This window comes from Argopecten irradians, chromosome 3, assembly GCF_041381155.1.
Source record: "Argopecten irradians isolate NY chromosome 3, Ai_NY, whole genome shotgun sequence".
Classification (NCBI taxonomy): domain Eukaryota; kingdom Metazoa; phylum Mollusca; class Bivalvia; order Pectinida; family Pectinidae; genus Argopecten; species Argopecten irradians.
The window spans coordinates 38,608,781-38,630,454 of NC_091136.1; the positions used below are offsets into that span (position 1 = coordinate 38,608,781).

The following is a 21,674-nucleotide window of genomic DNA, read 5'->3' on the forward strand; positions in this document are numbered from 1 at the left end:
TTCAGCTGTCATGGAGAAGTAGCATTAAAAAGCAATGCCAGTATATTAAGATTTTTGTTTGAGATATTGTGGAACAAAGGTTTTGAAGCAGATAGCCATAAGCAAGCAAAAAAGTGTAAAATAATACTAAAACCAGAAAATCTATGAAGGCAAAAATAAGATTGGTGAATAAAACCGAGTAGACAAGCTGGAAGACTTTCTGAAGTAAAATTTTCACAATAAAGGTAAATGCAAAAATAATATTTGAACATTTTAAAACATTTGATAGCATTAATGTTATCCTACAGACCATTTACGTCTCACACTTTTAATTTAAAAAAATCGGTTTTTTAAGATAGAGGGTGATCGGGTGGTGTAGTGGTTAAGCCGCTCGCCTTTCACCTAGCCGGCCGGGGTTCGATCCCCGGCACGGACGTGAAAATCAGGGTCACCTGCCCGATCACGTGGGTTTTCCCGGGCAATCCATCCACACTTTTTTTTGAATTATATAGTTGTATTAACTTGTTTCTCAATCTTCTAAATCCTAGCTAGTACCATCCATTTTTTAAAATTTGATATATTCAAAGCTGTAGTCCCTAAAGATTACAAAACTACAAATTAAAGTTTATCAAGTACAACGTATTATTTCACCTTTTGAAATTGATTAGCTTGGGTTTCTGATATTTTACTGTTTGAACTTAAAATATATTTCAGTGGACATTTGTATTTATTTGAGGTAAATGTTTTACTGCCTTGTTGTACTATTTACTGCAACACACGAAAAACATTAAAATGCCTCAATACAATAAAGAAATGACAGCAAGAATACAAATGTAATGGAATTTATAAATATCAATAAACATATGACCTATAGCAACTTTTACACATGGGACAAACTGCATGAACAGCTGGAAATATGAACAGAAAAAATCAAGAGGTAGCGACATTCTTGTGGAGAAATTAAGCCAACACATGTCTTTGAAACTGAAATAGTGGAAAAGGCTCATAAACAAACCACTTATGTATCTCTCCATCTATCACAAACTATTGTTTATCACCATCAAATGAGTACCACTGTAGGTCTGGAGATACGAGTCTGAATTATTTAGTTTTTCAATATAAACACATAAATATTTAACCATGTACCTTCCTAATAGATTAGTTGTTTAATAATATCACCAGGTAAATAGGATTTTACTACAAATAGACAACTAATTATCAACGTCAAGAGAGAATTAGCTGTCTTAAAAACCTTGACCTTAAAACATCATGTGATTTATCTCCCCTGAAGACAAATTATCTCCCTTTTAAGACAAATAGTCCTTTCTTTACTACAAAACTAGAATCCACACAATAACTTATATCTATTATGCATTCAAACATTTTTAATGTCCTGCACAATTTAATTGCATTTTCCCTCACTTCAAGTTGAGGACAGCAACATATTTTTGTTTGTGAGACCGGGGGTACTAATTTGCAATGCAATGCATACTCCTATATATAGCTGTGGTAAAAAAATATTTCACCAAACATATTTAAGTGACAGTTATGACTAATCACTTCTCATAGCTAGCAACTAATGGTTTACAACACAAAACAGATTGTCATCTACACACCTCATTATTAAGTAGTGTTAGATAATCACACAGAACACAGGTATTTGGTACAAATGTCCCACTCATATTGAATACAACAATATACATATAGATCATAGGATGGGGATTTGTGTCAAACACCTGTGTCTTTTAACCTTCTTCACATTTTTAGATTCTTCATTAATATCATTTACAATTTATCTGAATCCGACTAATATCAGACACAGGGCTTTGTAAAATACTTTTCAACTCACCTTGACAAAAATAATTTCACCAACAGACACATGCTTTAAAAGCTGTTGCTGGGCCCAGTAAATTACCACAGAAAGGTAAGTAAAATTACACATTGAAGTATGTGTAAAAACCAAGCTGACTCTACCAAATAAAAGCCATCACTCTAACTAATCAGGCATATACATGTTCTGTATCAATACTGCAAAAAGAGACCATATTTCTTACAAAAAGAAACAAATAATGAATATTTTAAAGAAATCATGAACAATTCACACAAACCATTTAAAACCAATGAAAATATTTCACCCTATAATTGTAAAGGTATTACTTTACATCCTACTATTTACTATGTTTCAAAGTAAGCACATGCCTGCATGGCAGGCTTTGGTACTAGTGGAAAGTTCAAAAAACACTAACCTACATTCAGCAACTAGCAACTGACCAACATTAACCTTAAAGTTGTGCAGCAAAGGCGGATAGAAGGTGGTAGAATGTCAGACTCCTTAACCATTAACTGGAAACTATAGTAATTAATAAAATGTTAAATGGAGCTGAACAGTTATGATCTCCTGGTGATGAATTATAGGGTCAAAATCAACCCCTATATCACAGAAAATGATAAATATTCCACAGTGGCATTCACAGGTCTCTAAACATTATAAATAATTAAACAGAAATGGTATTTGTGATATGAATATCATAATTGCACAATATCTACAAGATGTTCAATATAATTGTAATAATGAAAATGTTATGGATTTTGGAAATAAAAGTCTGGTTTTGACAAATGGTAAAATTGTGTTGTTATTTGAGGATGGTGTACAACAATGTCCATTTCATATTGCTTGTCCTTGACAATCATCAACAACAAAATAAGAACATCATCAAATGAATCTCACACTAGGACCATTGCACAACAGTAAATCAACTGTGACCAAAAAGTGTAAGTTCAAAAATGCATTAATCAGCATCTTAAGTGCTTGAAGACTATGTCTGTTTTGCTGGGAATATTCCAACAACATTTTGGCAAATAATCATCTGAACTCAACAGATTTTTAAGCAATATTAGAATTCTGGGTCTTTGGATTCACTAGATGTACTCATCTGGTATCTCTTATAAAGGGTTTGATAGACCAGAAATTCCTCTGTTGCTCAGTACACTTCTGTCTTACAGTTACAGATATTGACATTCACTTGTCACTTATCCAGATGATAAATTTTTACCCCATTAGAACCATCATACTAGATATAAACATATTTTAATATAAAACATGCCATATTTTGATTTTCTTGCTGAAGAAAAACCCAAAAAGGATCAAACAAAAACAAACCCCACAACAACTCTCAAAGATTCACGGTGTCTGTCTGTAAACATCCATTTAGAGGAAGAGTCTGTTTTAAAAGGTCTTTGTGACATTGACTTTGACTTTGAAGGTCATCTTCATGGTATATTGATAATCACTTGGAATCAAAAGAATGTAAACATTTTCATCCATTGTTGTTATGTGGTTTAGTAATCTGATTGTCTGTCGTCATCACCGATATTTCCCACCTGAAAAACAGACACATTGTCAAAAACCTTTCTTAACATCTTTTATATTTTAACTCATTTAATATCGTTTCAAAATTTCAACAATAATATCCAAAGAAAACTTGCAATATCCGGCACTGAAATAGCATATATTATTCACGATAAAAGCCATGAAAATCAATACAAAGCTTATTTGATAAATATATGTTCAGTTTGTCTGAAATCAATATACCAATATATGCAATAATCCTATTGGCAATATGATATCTGACTCCTGTGACTTATAAGGTAAGCTTTGTGGCATACTTATTGCTTTATGTCTAGGGTAATTATCAAAAGAAGCCTTTCTTTCTTTTGCGCTACTGTCCCTCTAATGATCAACATAACCTAGCTATAGGCTATATATCGGGTCTCTGCAACTTCATAATTAAAAGAAGCACTTTCAAGTCATGAGTGTATTAAACCCCTGCGACATTGTGATGAAGGCCAAGGTCATTTATTTGATTATCTTTGATCAATATCAGGTTTCTGAGATTCAGATTACTAAGAACCAAGGGAGGGCAGTTTAGTTAGAACTATGTACTGTGGTATTTATACTGGAACTACACACTGAAATGGGTAATAGTGTAACTATGTCACAAAGCTCTATCTTACACACATTCTCACCTGAGAAAACTTGGTAGACACTGTGTTTCCAGTTTGTGTTCTATTACAGCAATTTGACATAAAGTTTTCAAAGATGGAGCTGAAAATTAAAATAATATTCAGTTAGATTACAAATTACTTTTTGAAGTCAGTTTAATTTGATATACGTAGACATTAGTTCAAGTTTCCTTTGACCCTGGCAACAAGCATTAAGTTAACAAAATTGTATGTCAAGTCCACCGGCTACCTCAAGCTATATTAAAGTCTGCATTTGAACATTATTTACCTTGTCTTTCATACAGCTATTAATGACCGGAATCAAGTTTTTGTTTTTGCTGATCGCGTTTAATGTTAATAATCTGGATTTGGATGGATGCTAGATTTGCCAGAGAACCAACTACCTACTATAGTATCCGGTAACTCCCCTAAGGAAAATACATTCTAATTCAATACTTTTAAATGACACTTTAGATATATAATTAGGTCTTACCCTCAATCATTTAATAACAAAAGATGATGCCAACCAATTTTTTTCATCTGATCTATATTCAAGTATGCTGTGGTAATTCAATACTCAAATTCCCATTTTATTTTCAAGTTTGATTGCACTCTTCTTGACTTACAACATGTAGAGTACAGCATATGTTTTACAAAGAAAATTAACAAAATAAGATGTACTAAAATTCTAATGTTATTATAACACATTCTAGTATCAATAGTGACTCACCAAAGTCTAATACATGTAAATCTGAATGATCTGTTAAGTCCTTTTCTGTGTTGGTGTACTCTGAGTCAGGTGTGGGACTGCAACAAAGAAATAAATCAATAAACTATTAATGTCTGCTTAAAAGTCAGAAGTATAAAATGTCAAAGAGAGAAGTAATGTAGTTATTGACAGACTTGGTGTGAAAACATACAGAGAAATTTGATTTTATCAACCAATATGTACTGTACTATCCTGCTATATCAACACCAACATGCCAATACAGTGGTTTCAAGATATGAAAACGATGTGAGTGAAGTACAATTTACCTTCAATTAGTCCCGCGTTTCAGTGATTGCTATGTCATATTTTGACATGGTCTTTGTGACATCACAAGCACTGGGAGGTGGGACTAATCAACAACATAACAACATAACAAATTGGCAGATATATCCAGCATATCACACTATTAAATGTGTATATTTGAGCAGCATTATTTTTTCTTGCTTGAAGTTGAAACTTATGTCTTATTCACAAAAATTGCCTGTTCTATCTTACGTAATATGAGTTGAGCTCCATTTATTAGAAATTACCTACCTGGTCCCTCTATTTACCAGAAGCTACATACCTGATCCCTCTATTTACCAGAAGTTATCTACCTGGTCCCTCTATTTACCAGAAGCTACCTTCCTGGTCCCTCTATTTACCAGAAGTTACCTACCTGGTCCCTCCATTTACCAGAAGTTACCTACCTGGTACCTCTATTTACCAGAAGCTACCTACCTGGTCCCTCTATTTACCAGAAGTTACCTACCTGGTCCCTCTATTTACCAGAAGTTACCTTCCTGGTCCCTCCATTTACCAGAAGCTACCTTCCTGGTCCCTCTATTTACCAGAAGTTACCTACCTGGTCCCTCTATTTACCAGAAGTTACCTACCTGGTCCCTCTATTTACCAGAAGCTACCTACCTGGTCCCTCTATTTACCATTTACCAGAAGCTACCTTCCTGGTACCTCTATTTACCAGAAGTTACCTACCTGGTACCTCTATTTACCAGAATTTACCTACCTGATCCCTCCATTTACCAGAAGCTACCTACCTGGTCCCTCCATTTACCAGAAGCTACCTACCTAGTCCCTTCTATTTACCAGAAATTACCTACCTGGTCCCTTCATTTACCAGAAGCTACCAACTAGTCCCTTCCATTTACCAGAAGCTACCTTCCTGGTACCTCTATTTACCAGAAGTTACCTACCTGGTACCTTCATTTACCAGAAGTTATCTACCTGGTCCCTCCATTTACCAGAAGCTACCTTCCTAGTCCCTCTATTTACCAGAAGTTACCTACCTGGTACCTCTATTTACCAGAAGTTTACCTACCTGGTACCTCCATTTACCAGAAGCTACCTACCTGGTCCCTCCATTTACCAGAAGTTACCTACCTGGTACCTCTATTTACCAGAAGCTACCTACCTGGTACCTCCATTTACCAGAAGCTACCTTCCTAGTCCCTCCATTTACCAGAAGTTACCTACCTGGTCCCTCCATTTACCAGAAGCTACCTACCTGGTCCCTCCATTTACCAGAAGCTACCTACCTGGTCCCTCTATTTACCAGAAGTTACCTTCCTGGTCCCTCTATTTACCAGAAGTTACCTACCTGGTACCTCTATTTACCAGAAGTTACCTACCTGGTACCTCCATTTACCAGAAGTTACCTACCTGGTCCCTCCATTTACCAGAAGCTACCTTCCTGGTCCCTCTATTTACCAGAAGCTACCTTCCTGGTACCTCTATTTACCAGAAGCTACCTTCCTGGTACCTCTATTTACCAGAAGTTACCTACCTGGTACCTCTATTTACCAGAAGTTACCTACCTGGTACCTCCATTTACCAGAAGCTACCTTCCTGGTCCCTCTATTTACCAGAAGTTACCTACCTGGTCCCTCCATTTACCAGAAGCTACCTACCTGGTCCCTCCATTTACCAGAAGCTACCTACCTGGTCCCTCCATTTACCAGAAGCTACCAACTAGTCCTTCCATTTTCCAGAAACTACCTACCTGGTCCCTTCATTTACCAGAAGCTACCAACTAGTCCTTCCATTTACCAGAAACTACCTACCTGGTCCCTTCATTTACCAGAAGCTACCAACTAGTCCTTCCATTTACCAGAAGCTACCTACCTGGTCCCTCCAAACAGGAAAACCTTGGTGTCTATCACACAGCAACATTGTCTCCGTCTTGCACAGGGACCTTGACCTTTCACCTTGATAGTCGACCACTGCATTTTTTCTGGGTACAAAATACATAAAGCTCCATCATATTATTTATGAGAAGTAATTATAAAGTCACTTATATGCATATAATAAAAGCAACATGTATCCAAAACCATGTAAAATAGTTTTCTATGATTATCTAGTTATTTAGCAACTGGCTATCAAAGATGTGTTTCTCAACCCTTTATGTTGAACATTTGTTTGTATTTAGATATTACAGAGTTATCAGCCCTTGTGGGTAGGTATTGATTGTGACATCATGTGCTTGAGAGCGTAACATCACATTTTTCAGAGTAAATGACTTGAGTGTTGCTTATATGTAATTATAATTGATAACATACCTGGGTCAAATTTAAAGACATCTTTGAAGTGTATGTCATGTTTCCCACTATAGCCCCCAAATATATACAGGTTTTCTTTAAACACAACTGAAAAATTGAAAAAACAAAATGAAATCACAATAAATAATTGACTTTTTACAGTTTATGATACTATATATGTGTGTTTAAAATCAGTAAACAATACAACCAAGAGAAAAACACTTCATTCACGTTGAATCTGTAATAATTACACACAAGGAATTATTCTAATATCCAACAATGAACTGACTGAGATGAAAATGTCATTGTAATTTTGCTATGGTGAAAATTATATTACAATATCATGTATGTTGTTTGAGGCTATAAAATGTTATGACATCAAAAAGTTAATGTGGATCAAGTTAATCAAGTCACTGTAATAGTGTTACTGTGAGGTCAATGTAATGTTGCTATATGACATCCTTGTCCTGATGCTGTGACATCATTGTAATTATAATGTCATTGACAAGACTCTAAGGCATAACATATATAAGATAAAATGGTATTCATATGTTCAGTCTGCATTTAAGGATGTATTCCTCTGAGGTTTCAGTCCCGTTCAAGTCTCCTTTCGACAAAGATAAAAAAACTTATGAGATTTACAGTTGCCAGTTGCAAATTTATCAAAAAATTACATTTCTGTTCTTTGTTGATTTTTAATTCACAGATTTAGCAGCCATTTTGAAAATGTGTCTTTTTTCGATTTGAGTTGACCCAAAGTTTTACCATTTTTTACTTACATTGTTTTTACTTAAATCATCACTGTGCCTGCATTTTTAGCTGTATCGAGTGAGTTTTTGCTGTAAATCTTTACAAGGTTCGTGGTAATTAAAATAATGAGCATCAATGTGTGAAATGATGCACTTTTGTCACTTTATTTTTACATTTAATGGTAATTTGAACAGGAAATTATGGCTTTATTCTCTCGTGTATATCGTCAAAACGGCAAAATTCTCATAAAATCCAATATTTTTGTCTTTGAGTGACAATAGCTAAAATACGAGTACACAGACATATTTTTTTTTCAATTTTCTTCTATGGTGTAAACTCATATAAATTTCCAAAAATCTATATGAGAAAAAAAGTTTAATACAAGGAAATTTTGACTTCTCAGAGGAATACATCCTTAATAAATTTACAGTAAAACCTCTCTATTAAGACCACCCCACAGTCTGAGCAAAAGTGGTCTTAATATAGCGAGGGGGTCTTAATTCTGAGGTTGACCAGATTTCATCTCTGACAACCAAGAACAGTTACTGAGTTAATCTGTATCCTAGCTGACCTATCATAATGTATATAAACTATTTAGATTCCTTAACTACAGTGCTTTCGTTACTAAATTAAAATTTTATGAAAAATATGATATAGATGTATATCATATTTTTATGCATGTGCATCTAATTAAAACCAATAATTTACAAATATTTCAAATATTTTTTTGTGTATGTTAATGTGGGTGAACTTTAGATCCAAAAAGTGGGGAAAGTGGCATTTAATTGGTGAAATATGGTATATAACTTACATGCTGAATGGCTACGTCGACCAACTGGTGGTGTACCCAGTGTTACTGGTTCATGCCAGGTGTTAGAAATGGTGTCAAACAACTGGATTTTATTGCAGTAGATCTCCTTATTGGTAAATATATCCCCTCCCTCATCACTCCGGCCACCAAATATGTACATGTTGTTTCCTACCCCCGTCGCTGTGTGGAAGTCCCGCCATATTGCTGGGGTTCCCTGGAAATGTATACAGACATTGTTGCAGCCATACCCTGGATACTAACAGGCAGTCAGGTACTTGATTTTCACACAATATCAAAAGGATGTGGCAAATTTTCATTTAAAAGCAAAACATTTCCTTTCCACCAATTTACATTGATGGGATAAAAATAAAATTTGGATACACTTTGTGTCATCATCATGTTCTAAATTTATGAACTATTCTTGTATCACTTCTTGATACTCACTTTTGGATGTACAGCATTCCAAGTCATTGTAAGGAAATCAAGGGCATGGATTTCATTGGAAAATCTGTCTACCTGAAAGACATGGAAGTATATAACAGCATTAACCTTTACTGATATTTTTGTATTGGGTTTGTATTCACATTTTCCTGAGAAAAGGGCCCAATGGGCCAGAACTGCTCACCTACATGACACATATCCTAAAGGTCTAAGAAAAAAAAATATTTTCCATGTTTTTTTCCATTTAACTTTATAGACATAAAATAATTGTCAAACTCACCTTCCTATTAAACAAAATCCAAAGCCATCCCAGCATGTACACTACTGACACAATATACATGTACATAAGGTCTAGAGGCAACTTAGTTTACAAAATGTAGTTCAAACATTTGTAGCCTGTATGACCCAGGTGACCTTAAATGAAGGTTAGGATCATTTATTTGAATGACAAGCTGTCATATCCACTACTCTGAGTGGGACTTTATATACCGTCCTCCAATTTAGGAAGGTTAATTGATAAATAATCTTTCCCAACCTTGAGGTGATATACTTGGATATACTTTACAGAGCTCTTAACAAACCTCATATACAGACAGGCAAACTCTTTAACTCAGGTTGAAATATTTTAAAGATATCTCTGTCCAACAAACAGACTCATGTCAGAGACTCAGAGCGCATGTTTTTTATCAACCTACCTCTTCTTCATATCCACCAAAGATAAACATCTTATTATTGATAACACAAGCAGAATGACCATCTCGTGCGATTGGTATGTTGCCTCCAGTCTTAGGACAGGACCATTTTAATTTTACTAAAGGAAAACAAAATAATGTAACCAAAAATATAACTTAAATTTGTACAGTATAGGTCTCTGATAAATGTAAATAAAGTATAAGATACTGTTTAATGAGGGTTTTAATGTCCAAGGATTCCAATTAGTATATTTTTACCTTTACAAACTGATTGCCAGCATGTTTCTTCCTCAAAACCATTGTCAGGTTGCATTTGTTAGACAGAACAGTATTGAATGAAACACTTAAAAAAACTTTAATATGTTCAACTGAAATATGATTTGAATTTTTTATCAAAATTTAACTTACTACTATCAAAGCAGAATAGGATGGAACAAGCCCCATCAACATCATTTCGTCCTCCCCAAACATAGGCATTGTCCTCAAATGAGACAGCTGTGTGGCCGTAGCGTTGGTATGGTGAGAGAGCATATTGAGGGTCGTTCAGCTTGGGAATGGGCAGCAAGGTCCAGCGAAGGGAAACTAGACATAAAACAAATAACATTACTAACCATAGGAAAAGCACAACTATGGACAGCACTACAGATAAACTTTTATAAAGATGTGTTTAAATTGATTCAGTTATACATATGTATATCCTTATAGGTAAGATCATTAAATGGTAAGTCAGGTTTAATGGGATAGTGATACATGACAACATGCAGCACTTGACCACAACATCATTTTGCCAAAGCTCATTAAAACATGTAAGATCCTATATGTATTTAATTATAAGCAATGATGGAATATACATATGCTATCTTCTAAAGAGTAAATTAAATATTGCATGGATGTTACCAGTATCAAGAATGTGTACGTCCATGGGCCGTGTTGTCTCATAGTCTTCCCCTGTACAGTAACCACCAAAACTAAATATCCTATCACGGATAGCCACTGCTGCGTGGTTTACACGTCGAGGTCCGCCCTCCAAATTCACTGTCCACCTCTGCATGACTGAAACTATTTTTAAAAATCACTCATTTTATATCATAGGAGAACCAGTATAAATATTAATACATGTACACTTAGATTCAGTGCTAGAATTGTAATTAATCATGCTTATTAATCGGGTTATATTGATGAAACAGAGAAGACTTGAATAAACGTTGATAATCTAAGTTTGAAAAATGAAAAATTGCAAACAATCTAAGTTTGAAAAATGAAAAATTGCAAACAAAGAGATTCTCAAAAATCTACATATGTATTAAACCAATATATACATGTGTAGTATATATATAACCAGACTGGGGCTTGAACCCCGCACCTCTGAACATTATAGTCAGATACTCTACTGATTTGGTGAGCTACCTGCATGCATGGTCACAAATGATCAACCCAGCTAAATTTCGCTACATTTCTCCCTACATATACTTTCTCCAAATCTGCCACCAACCCGTACAGCAACTCACAAGTTTTGTAATTTTATAATAGAAGAGGAGATCGAAAAGTAGCGATGAAGTTGGTAGTTGAACCTGGGACCTCTGAGTTGAACACACTAGCCAGATGTTCTACCAATTTAGTTACCCGGTCATCAATGATTGACCTTGCTACATATATAATTATCAGCTGATTATTGCAATAAGCAATTGTGATAATGGGATCATTGTTAAGCTATTTAATAATGACCATAAGAAACTATATAGTCTAAAGTTTCTTATGGTTGTGTTCAGTTGACATAAGAATCCTTTTAATCAGGTTTAGTGCCACATTTAAGTACTATAGTAATATTTATAAATGTTAATGGAATATGTCAGGTCCCTGTGCTCATGCTGATTACTTGTTAAATAAACAAAGACTGTATTAGTAATTATCAGATATTTTAAGGAGGAAACATTTGTAAATTTCGATTTTTTAAATCAAACAAGTCTTTACTTCAACATGAAAATATGCTACATGCATGCTTTTGTCGAAACGGCCTTTTGATCACGAAACGTTTGATCACGACGTCGATCAGCTGGCTCTGACAGGCAGACAGACATATGTCAAAAACACTTACCGAATCAAACGTCCATGTGACGAAACTATCTAATCAGAAACATAACTGTTAGAGAAATGCATATACTATAACGAGCAATTCACTTCTACTGCTTAGTTAATCTACATCGTTATTTCATTTGCTTCTTTTGTCTTTAATCAGTTCGTCAACAATCGTCCATTTAAACCGGAAGTACAATGTATGATTGGACTGTCATCGTAGGCGGTGTAAGTAAAACGTTAGGGCTCGAAATTTAGTTCCGACCCCATTGTAGTTCCGACCAAATACGCCTGATATACATATACGATAACTCCTTTTTATAATAATAATGCAGATATATATTCATTTTTACCACAAACAGAAAAGCAACTTCCTTATTATCTTTCACAAAAACAAAATAGAAATCTATCAAGATTTTTTTTACATGATCTCTTGTTAAAAATGTATTGTGGTCGGTGAATGATTTTACTTATGGTGATCATCTGTGATATTAATGCTTAATGTACAATTTGTAATTGCTGTATATTTTATATTGTGTTGGGCTATTAGCGGGTCAGGTTGTCGGAACCGTTTGGACTTAGGTTATGCATGCAACCAGAAACATATATACATTTATGTAACATCATTGGGATTAGGTCCGCTAAACCTGCCTATATTATATATTGGTTGTTTTTTTTTCCCTAACACACATGTATAGATTAGGGGAAAAAGATTAGAAAAAAGGCTAATAATATAGGCAAGTTTATCGGACTACATTGGGATCTTTGATATGGCAAGCCAAGTTACTTTTTATTCCAATTTCCGATATCAGAAATTCTAATTTCCGATATCGGGAATTCAATTTCCGATATCGAGAAATCAATTTCCGATATCGGGAATTCATATTAATTTTTGATATCGGAAATTCTAATTCCGATATCGGAAATTCTAATTTCGATATCGGAAATTCTAATTCCCATATCGGAAATAAGAAAACAAATTCTGATATGGGTAATTCTATTTCCGATATCGGTATTTCAATTTCCGATATCGAGAATTCAATTTCCGATATCGGAAATGAAGTATAATCTGCAATGCAAATAATGAGTAGAGAGAATTTCCGATATCGGGAATTGAATTTCCCATATCGGAAATTGTTTTCTAATTCCCGATATCGGAATTAGAATTTTCGATATCGGAATTAGAATTTCCGATATCGGAATTAGAATTTCTGATATCAAGAATTTTTGTTCTAATTCCGATATCAGAATTAGAATTTCCGATATCGGAATTAGAATTTCCGATATCGGAATTGAATTTCTGATATCGAAAATTCTAATTCCGATATCGGAAATGAATTTCTGATATCGGAATAAAAGAATAAAAAGTAACTTGGCTTGCCATACTTTGACGTTCATAATTTTATTTGTTGAAGTCGAAAATTATTTTACGATACTTGTTATAGTACATTTTATCCTTACCCCTAGAACGAATATCTACGTACCCGGCCTACTATACATGAACAACACCATTATCTGTCTAAAAGTCTTTTGAGCTACAATATTGCAGCTACCTTATCCCCATCCCATATCTAATCGTGGGCACAGACGCACGCATTTTATTTTAAGAAAGATCTTCTTATATGCGTGTCTTTGTAATATTTTCTATATTATTACCAAAACATGCTGTCAGATTGTTTTTAAGTCTGCAAATGGGATCGGTCATATTCAGCAAGGTTATTATTAATATTTTCATCTAACAAACATTTTTTTGTAACCTGGGACCCCTGTGCTTAACTATATGTCAACATATTATCGATGACAATGTCTTACTTCTGACATTTAATTATTTAGAGCATTATTTTGCAATGTATATGTAGCAATCTTGAGATCAATAGAAGCTAGGGTTTTCGAAATATTGTTCGTCGCTGCTGTCATGGCTATGGGTCGTTTTCGTTGCTCAAATGATTTTTTTCCGAGTCAAAATTTTCGACATTGGATAAAATGAACCACACTACATGTATATAAAGAAATGTTCTCTTCACTGACAGACGCAACAACTATAATGTCCACTTCATTCTACATCATTTGCACCGTAGATTTAACATGTACATGTTCATCAAAAGATTAAATTACCTGTTCTGTAATATTACCTCCAGTTTTACTACGAGATAGTCCAGGGGTGGGTACAACGTCAGTAATAGTAACCCCTGGAGTATTGAGGATGACGTGTCTGTGACCGAACCTTGTAAAACATTTTCCCAATTTTGTATTGGCGATGCCTTCATAGACATATTGTTTGTTTTAGTGTCCTCAATTTTAGTTTAACGTGCTATTAACAGTCAGGGATCATTTAGGTACTTTAATGCGAAGATGAAAATGCCATTTTTGTCCGTGTTTCACCAGCTAATTGTTGTATTTTTTTTAGCTCTCTCTGTGTATCGTTTCCTGTTAGCCCTCAAGCATGATCTAGCTACTGTTGCAGCGGAAAATATATCATCTTTTGACTGACTTTCTACGTAAACTACCTAACTGATTCCTGTTTGTACATTTCAGCACAGGGACCTGGCACGATTTTTTAAAACTAACAGTATACATATATAATATAGTACTATAATATATATATATGTATACTATTGGTTAAAAATTTTCGTGCCAGGTCCCTGTGCATTTCAGCGAGATCAGACTATATAACTAACGTTATACATAAGAAATGGACCCATGATCCTTCTTTACTGTGGAAAGGCCATACCGGTACAGTCTTAAATTGATTTAGTGTCAAATGCACAGTGTATGAACGGAAGTGTATAGTATAATCATTAGTTGCTTTTTGTATCGTCACTTGTGAGAATCGAAGTGGGATAAATGAAAACAGGCATGGTATACAGGTCGGTAAAACACCAAATATCGGCATTATTCGTAACTACAAAGTAATGTTTAACATTATAGACTTCCTCACCATAACATGTATATTCTAACAAAAATAATGTTAGAAATTAGATAAGAATCGAAGTGTAATCACTAAATTACCGATCAAATACTGCGATGTGTTTACGGAGGAAATTGTGTTTTCTCCCGTTTCCCTGAAATATAAAGTACATAATTGTAACTTATATGAGTAATTTGATTATTTAGTTATTTACAGTTTCGCTTTATTCTAGGCATCATTTCGTACTTAGAAAGCGGCTAAAAACATATCTTTAAATAATGCATACACGAAAAGTAGTTTGTATCGCTCGCATTGTTACTTTACTGTATCAGTCGCATTGTTTTAATTTTGAAAAAAGATTACTGTATAGTCACTTGCGCAAAACTCTCATTACAAATCGCTAATATTTCTAATTTCAGCAATTTTCAAGCAAAAGGAACTTACATATGATATTGTTTAGGCCACAGGACGGGTTCATCATTGAGAAACGTATAAACAAAGTGGAAAGTTGTGTAAATCTAGTTTTTTATGATTTGATTCATGGAAAGCTCACTTTTTTGATCACATGATTCCCGGGCGACAACGATATTAAATATGTACACATCAATCGATACAGACGCACAAGGGTAGATTAGATGCTCATCACTACCATCACTAATATTAATCAGCCTATATGTGTTTTTTTTTATGTGAGTATGTGTGCATTTAGACCATGTGTTACTATTTTTTTTTTTAAATATGTGAGTATGTGTGCATTTAGACCACGATGTCATTAACAGGTAATTTTGCTTGTTCTTTTTGTGTCTTGATAATAGGGACAGATCGCCTCGAAATTTCCATTATTTTTGTCCATACTAATGGAATTATTCTTTTCCCTATAAGGTATGTTTGAACCCAACATATATATTTCGCTGGTGATAAGAAATTGTGAAAATCAATCGCTGCAACAATGACATAACAGTAACAAGAGGCCCAAAGGGCCTTAACGGTCATCTGACTACCTTGGCAATAGTAAATTTAATTTCATATGGTGTCACTTTGTCAGGACCGTGTCAGGATCATTTTCAATTTCTTTCAACAAATTTTCTTTCAAACAAGAGGCCAAAGGGCCTTAACATGTAGGAAGTTAATTAGATATAGTGTCATGGTAGCCATCTTCGATTTGGGATCAACCAGAGATGTAACAACACTTTGTCGGGACCATGTCAGGATCATTTCATGCAAGTTTCAGCCAAATCGCACAACTTGAGAAGAAGTTCAAAATGTGTTTTAAAGATGGCGGCTGTGGCGGCCATCTTGGTTTTCCGATTGACCCGAAAAATAACAACACTTTGTCAGGACCATGTCAGGATCATTTCATGCAAGTTTCAGCCAAATCGCACTGGTCGAACTTGAGAAGTTCAAAATGTATTTTCAAGATGACGGCTTTGGCGGCTATCTTGGATTACGGATCGACCCGAAAAATAAGAACACTTTGTCGGGCCATATCAGGATCATTTCATGCCAGTTTCAGCCAAATCGCACCGGTAGAACTTGAGAAGAAGTTCAAAATGTGTTTTCAAGATGGCGGCTGTGGCGGCCATCTTGAATTTCGGATCGACCCGAAAAATAACAACACTTTGTCGGGACCATGTCAGGATCATTTCATGCAAGTTTCAGCCTAATCGCACCGGTAGAACTTGAGAAGAAGTTCAAAATGTGTTTTAAAGATGGCGGCTTTGGCGGCCATTTTGAATTTCGGATCGACCCGAAAAATAACAACACTTAGTCGGGACCATGTCAGGATCATTTCATGCAAGTTTCAGCCAAAACGCACTGGTAGAACTTGAGAAGAAGTTCAAAATGTATTTTCAAGATGGCGGCTGTGGCGGCCATCTTGAATTACGGATCGACCCGAAAAATAACAACACTTAGTCGGGACCATATCAGGATCATTTCATTTCATGCAAGTTTCAGCCAAATCGCACCGGTAGAACTTGAGAAGAAGTTCAAAATGTGCTTTCAAGATGGCGGCTTTGGCGGCCATCTTGGATTTCGGATCGACCCGAAAAATAACAACACTTTGTCGGGACCATGTCAGGATCATTTGATGCAAGTTTCAGCCTAATTGCACCGGTAGAACTTGAGCAGAAGTTCACAATGTGTTTTCAAGATGGCGGCTGTGGCGGCCATTTTGAATTTCGGATCGACCCGAAAAATAACAACACTTTGTCGGGACCATGGCAGGATCATTTCATGCAAGTTTCAGCCAAAACGCACTGGTAGAACTTGAGAAGAAGTTCAAAATGTGAAAAGTTAACGCACGGCGGACGGCGGACGGCGGACGGCGGACGACGACGGACGAAACATGACGACTATAGGTCATCCTGACCCTTCGGGTCAGATGACCTAAAAACAAAAGCATCCCCGTGGAATAACGTTAGACACGAAAATAATTTTGTAAGTGAACATCCATTTCCAGCGTAAGAAATACGGAAATGAGGTAAGTAATTTTCGTTAATAATTCTAGAAAAAATTGTTTTCTTCGTAATTCTAACATTTTTTTAAAGTAATGACTGGTCTGGTCCATGGAAATCCAAGTTATACCTGAAGTATCAACGTGGTGCATTCTATATATTAATTTTTGATATCGGAAATTCTAATTCCGATATCGGAAATTCTAATTTCGATATCGGAAATTCTAATTCCCATATCGGAAATAAGAAAACAAATTCTGATATGGGTAATTCTATTTCCGATATCGGTATTTCAATTTCCGATATCGAGAATTCAATTTCCGATATCGGAAATGAAGTATAATCTGCAATGCAAATAATGAGTAGAGAGAATTTCCGATATCGGGAATTGAATTTCCCATATCGGAAATTGTTTTCTAATTCCCGATATCGGAATTAGAATTTTCGATATCGGAATTAGAATTTCCGATATCGGAATTAGAATTTCTGATATCAAGAATTTTTGTTCTAATTCCGATATCAGAATTAGAATTTCCGATATCGGAATTAGAATTTCCGATATCGGAATTGAATTTCTGATATCGAAAATTCTAATTCCGATATCGGAAATGAATTTCTGATATCGGAATAAAAGAATAAAAAGTAACTTGGCTTGCCATACTTTGACGTTCATAATTTTATTTGTTGAAGTCGAAAATTATTTTACGATACTTGTTATAGTACATTTTATCCTTACCCCTAGAACGAATATCTACGTACCCGGCCTACTATACATGAACAACACCATTATCTGTCTAAAAGTCTTTTGAGCTACAATATTGCAGCTACCTTATCCCCATCCCATATCTAATCGTGGGCACAGACGCACGCATTTTATTTTAAGAAAGATCTTCTTATATACGTGTCTTTGTAATATTTTCTATATTATTACCAAAACATGCTGTCAGATTGTTTTTAAGTCTGCAAATGGGATCGGTCATATTCAGCAAGGTTATTATTAATATTTTCATCTAACAAACATTTTTTTGTAACCTGGGACCCCTGTGCTTAACTATATGTCAACATATTATCGATGACAATGTCTTACTTCTGACATTTAATTATTTAGAGCATTATTTTGCAATGTATATGTAGCAATCTTGAGATCAATAGAAGCTAGGGTTTTCGAAATATTGTTCGTCGCGCTGCTGTCATGGCTATGGGTCGTTTTCATTGCTCAAATGATTTTTTTCCGAGTCAAAATTTTCGACATTGGATAAAATGAACCAAACTACATGTATATAAAGAAATGTTCTCTTCACTGCTCAGACGCAACAACTATAATGTCCACTTCATTCTACATCATTTGCACCGTAGATTTAACATGTACATGTTCATCAAAAGATTAAATTACCTGTTCTGTAATATTACCTCCAGTTTTACTACGAGATAGTCCAGGGGTGGATACAACGTCAGTAATAGTAACCCCTGGAGTATTGAGGATGACGTGTCTGTGACCGAACCTTGTAAAACATTTTCCCAATTTTGTATTGGCGATGCCTTCATAGACATATTGTTTGTTTTAGTGTCCTCAATTTTAGTTTAACGTGCTTTTAACAGTCAGTGATCATTTAAGTACTTTAATGCGAAGATGAAAATGCCATTTTTGTCCGTGTTTCACCAGCTAATTGTTGTATTTTTTTAGCTCTCTCTGTGTGTCGTTTCCTGTTAGCCCTCAAGCATGATCTAGCTACTGTTGTAGCGGAAAATATATCATCTTTTGACTGACTTTCTACGTAAACTACCAGTGGCGTAGCGCCCGTGCATGCTTGCATGCTCAAGCATGCAAAAAATAATCTGACTTACATTTTTGAACAGTCAGAAAAAACACAGCATTTGAATACACGTAACGCTGCAGAATATAAATTATGTAAAATACATATGATATGCCCAACTGTATGCCTGACATAACTTTGTGCACATTTGAAAGACTTGAAGATTGGCCATTCTGGAAATGTATTAGATGAGTCTATATATTTCCAGTTACCAAGTTGTTAAATATGTTTGAATTTTGTCGAAGAAAATATTAGAGTTAAACTAAAGAAGAAGACTTCTTCACCCAAATCCCTCAAGCAATTGTGGATTTTGAATCGGGAAATATTTACGAATACCAAAATAAACAACATCGCATGAATAGTTAGAAATATTCTAAAAAGATATAATTATCTTAAAAATGATATCAAAACAACTTAATTAAAGCAATTGCAACATATTCTTGGCCTTAGTAACGAAAAAGTGAATTGATCAATTTTGATTCACTTCCCGCCCCGTTAAAACGCGTGTTCTGGTGTTAATCCGTGATTTCCGGTGTCACGAAATAGTTGACTTTTATTTTTGTCGAATATGAACAGATTTTTGATTTAGAAAAGAATTTTTGTTGTTGTAATTGTTAGAAATAGAACAGAATAAGTAGAAAAATAGGTCATTAATACATTTTTTTTTTTATTGAGGTGGTCGAAGACTGGTCCCTTCTTACGCAATTTCCACCATTTTGACAGTGGTCTTTGACTCGCTGTCATAAACAAACCAACACGTAAACTTAATTTTAATTTTGTTTAAAATATTCTCCATAAGTTTTTCATCAGTTAAAATAACACAAAATTCTTCCATTACTTACTAATTTAAAATTTACAGCCAAAATCCGTGTTTTTTGTTCGAGCACTTGTCACGGGAGTCTAGTATGTATACAATGTATATAGTTTTGCATGGTTATCACCTAAATATCGTGACCTCCATTTAACCATTGGTATATACGTTAAAATTTACCAAAGAAGTAAAATGGTTACTACATTGTAACAATTTCCCGTCAGCTTCGCCCCCCAGAACCCCTACCGGGGCTTCGCCCCTGGACCCTGAGCAGGGGGCTGTCGCCCCCTGCACCCCCAGGCATGCAGGCCTATCCAGACCTGGCTACGCCGCTGACTACCTAACTGATTCCTGTTTGTACATTTCAGCACAGGGACCTGGCACGATTTTTTAAAACTAACAGTATACATATATAATATTATAGTACTATAATATATATATATATGTATACTATTGGTTAAAAATTTTCGTGCCAGGTCCCTGTGCATTTCAGCGAGATCAGACTATATAACTAACGTTATACATAAGAAATGTACCCATGATCCTTCTTTACTGTGGAAAGGCCATACCGGTACAGTCTTAAATTGATTTAGTGTCAAATGCACAGTGTATGAACGGAAGTGTATAGTATAATCATTAGTTGCTTTTTGTATCGTCACTTGTGAGAATCGAAGTGGGATAAATGAAAACAGGCATGGTATACAGGTCGGTAAAACACCAAATATCGGCATTATTCGTAACTACAAATATGTTTAACATTATAGACTTCCTCATAACATGTATATTAACAAAATAATGTTAGAAATAGATAAGAATCGAAGTGTAATCACTGAATTACGATCAAAACTGCGATGTGGTTACGGAGGAAATTGTGTTTTCTCCCGTTTTCCCTGAAATATAAGTTATAATTGTAACTTATATGAGTAATTTGATTATTTAGTTATTTACAGTTTCTTTATTCTACATCATTCGTACTTAGAAAGCGGCTAAAACATATCTTTAAATATGCATACACGAAATAGTTTTGTATAGTCGCTTGTTACTTTACTGTATAGTCGCTTGTTTTAATTTTGAAAAAAGATACTGTATAGTCACTTGCGCAAAACTCTCATTACAAATCGCTAATATTTCTAATTTCAGCAATTTTCAAGCAAAAGGAACTTACATATGATATTGTTTAGGCCACAGGACTGGTTCATTATTGAGAAACGTATAAACAAAGTGGAAAGTTGTGTAAATCTAGTTTTTTATGATTTGATTCATGGAAAGCTCACTTTTTTGATCACATGATTCCCGGGCGACAACGATATTTAATATGTACACATCAATCGATACAGACGCACAAGGGTAGATTAGATGCTCATCACTACCATCACTAATATTAATCAGCCTATATGTGTTTTTTTTATGTGAGTATGTGTGCATTTAGACCATGTGTTATTATTTTTTTTAAATATGTGAGTATGTGTGCATTTAGACCACGATGTCATTAACAGGTAATTTTGCTTGTTCTTTTTGTGTCTTGATAATGGGACAGATCGCCTCGAAATTTCCATTATTTTTGTCCATACTAATGGAATTATTCTTTTCCCTATAAGGTATGTTTGAACCCAACATATATTTACGCGTGCGAT

At 34.9% G+C, this 21,674-nt stretch overlaps 1 protein-coding gene across 1 annotated transcript; it reads right to left on the reverse strand.

Annotated features, from left to right (window-relative positions):
* Positions 1–572: 572 nt before the first annotated feature.
* Positions 573–12,245, reverse strand: LOC138318504 (kelch domain-containing protein 3-like). The gene is made up of 11 exons (XM_069260930.1): positions 12,074–12,245; positions 10,876–11,037; positions 10,387–10,560; positions 9,978–10,097; positions 9,290–9,357; positions 8,846–9,059; positions 7,306–7,392; positions 6,872–6,980; positions 4,712–4,788; positions 4,006–4,084; positions 573–3,360 (listed from the first exon to the last, which is right to left on the reverse strand). Exons 2-11 carry the CDS (start codon positions 11,027–11,029, stop codon positions 3,297–3,299), a joined length of 1,146 nt encoding a protein of 381 aa, XP_069117031.1. The 5' UTR covers positions 11,030–11,037; positions 12,074–12,245; the 3' UTR covers positions 573–3,296.
* Between the last annotated feature and the right edge of the window lie 9,429 nt (positions 12,246–21,674).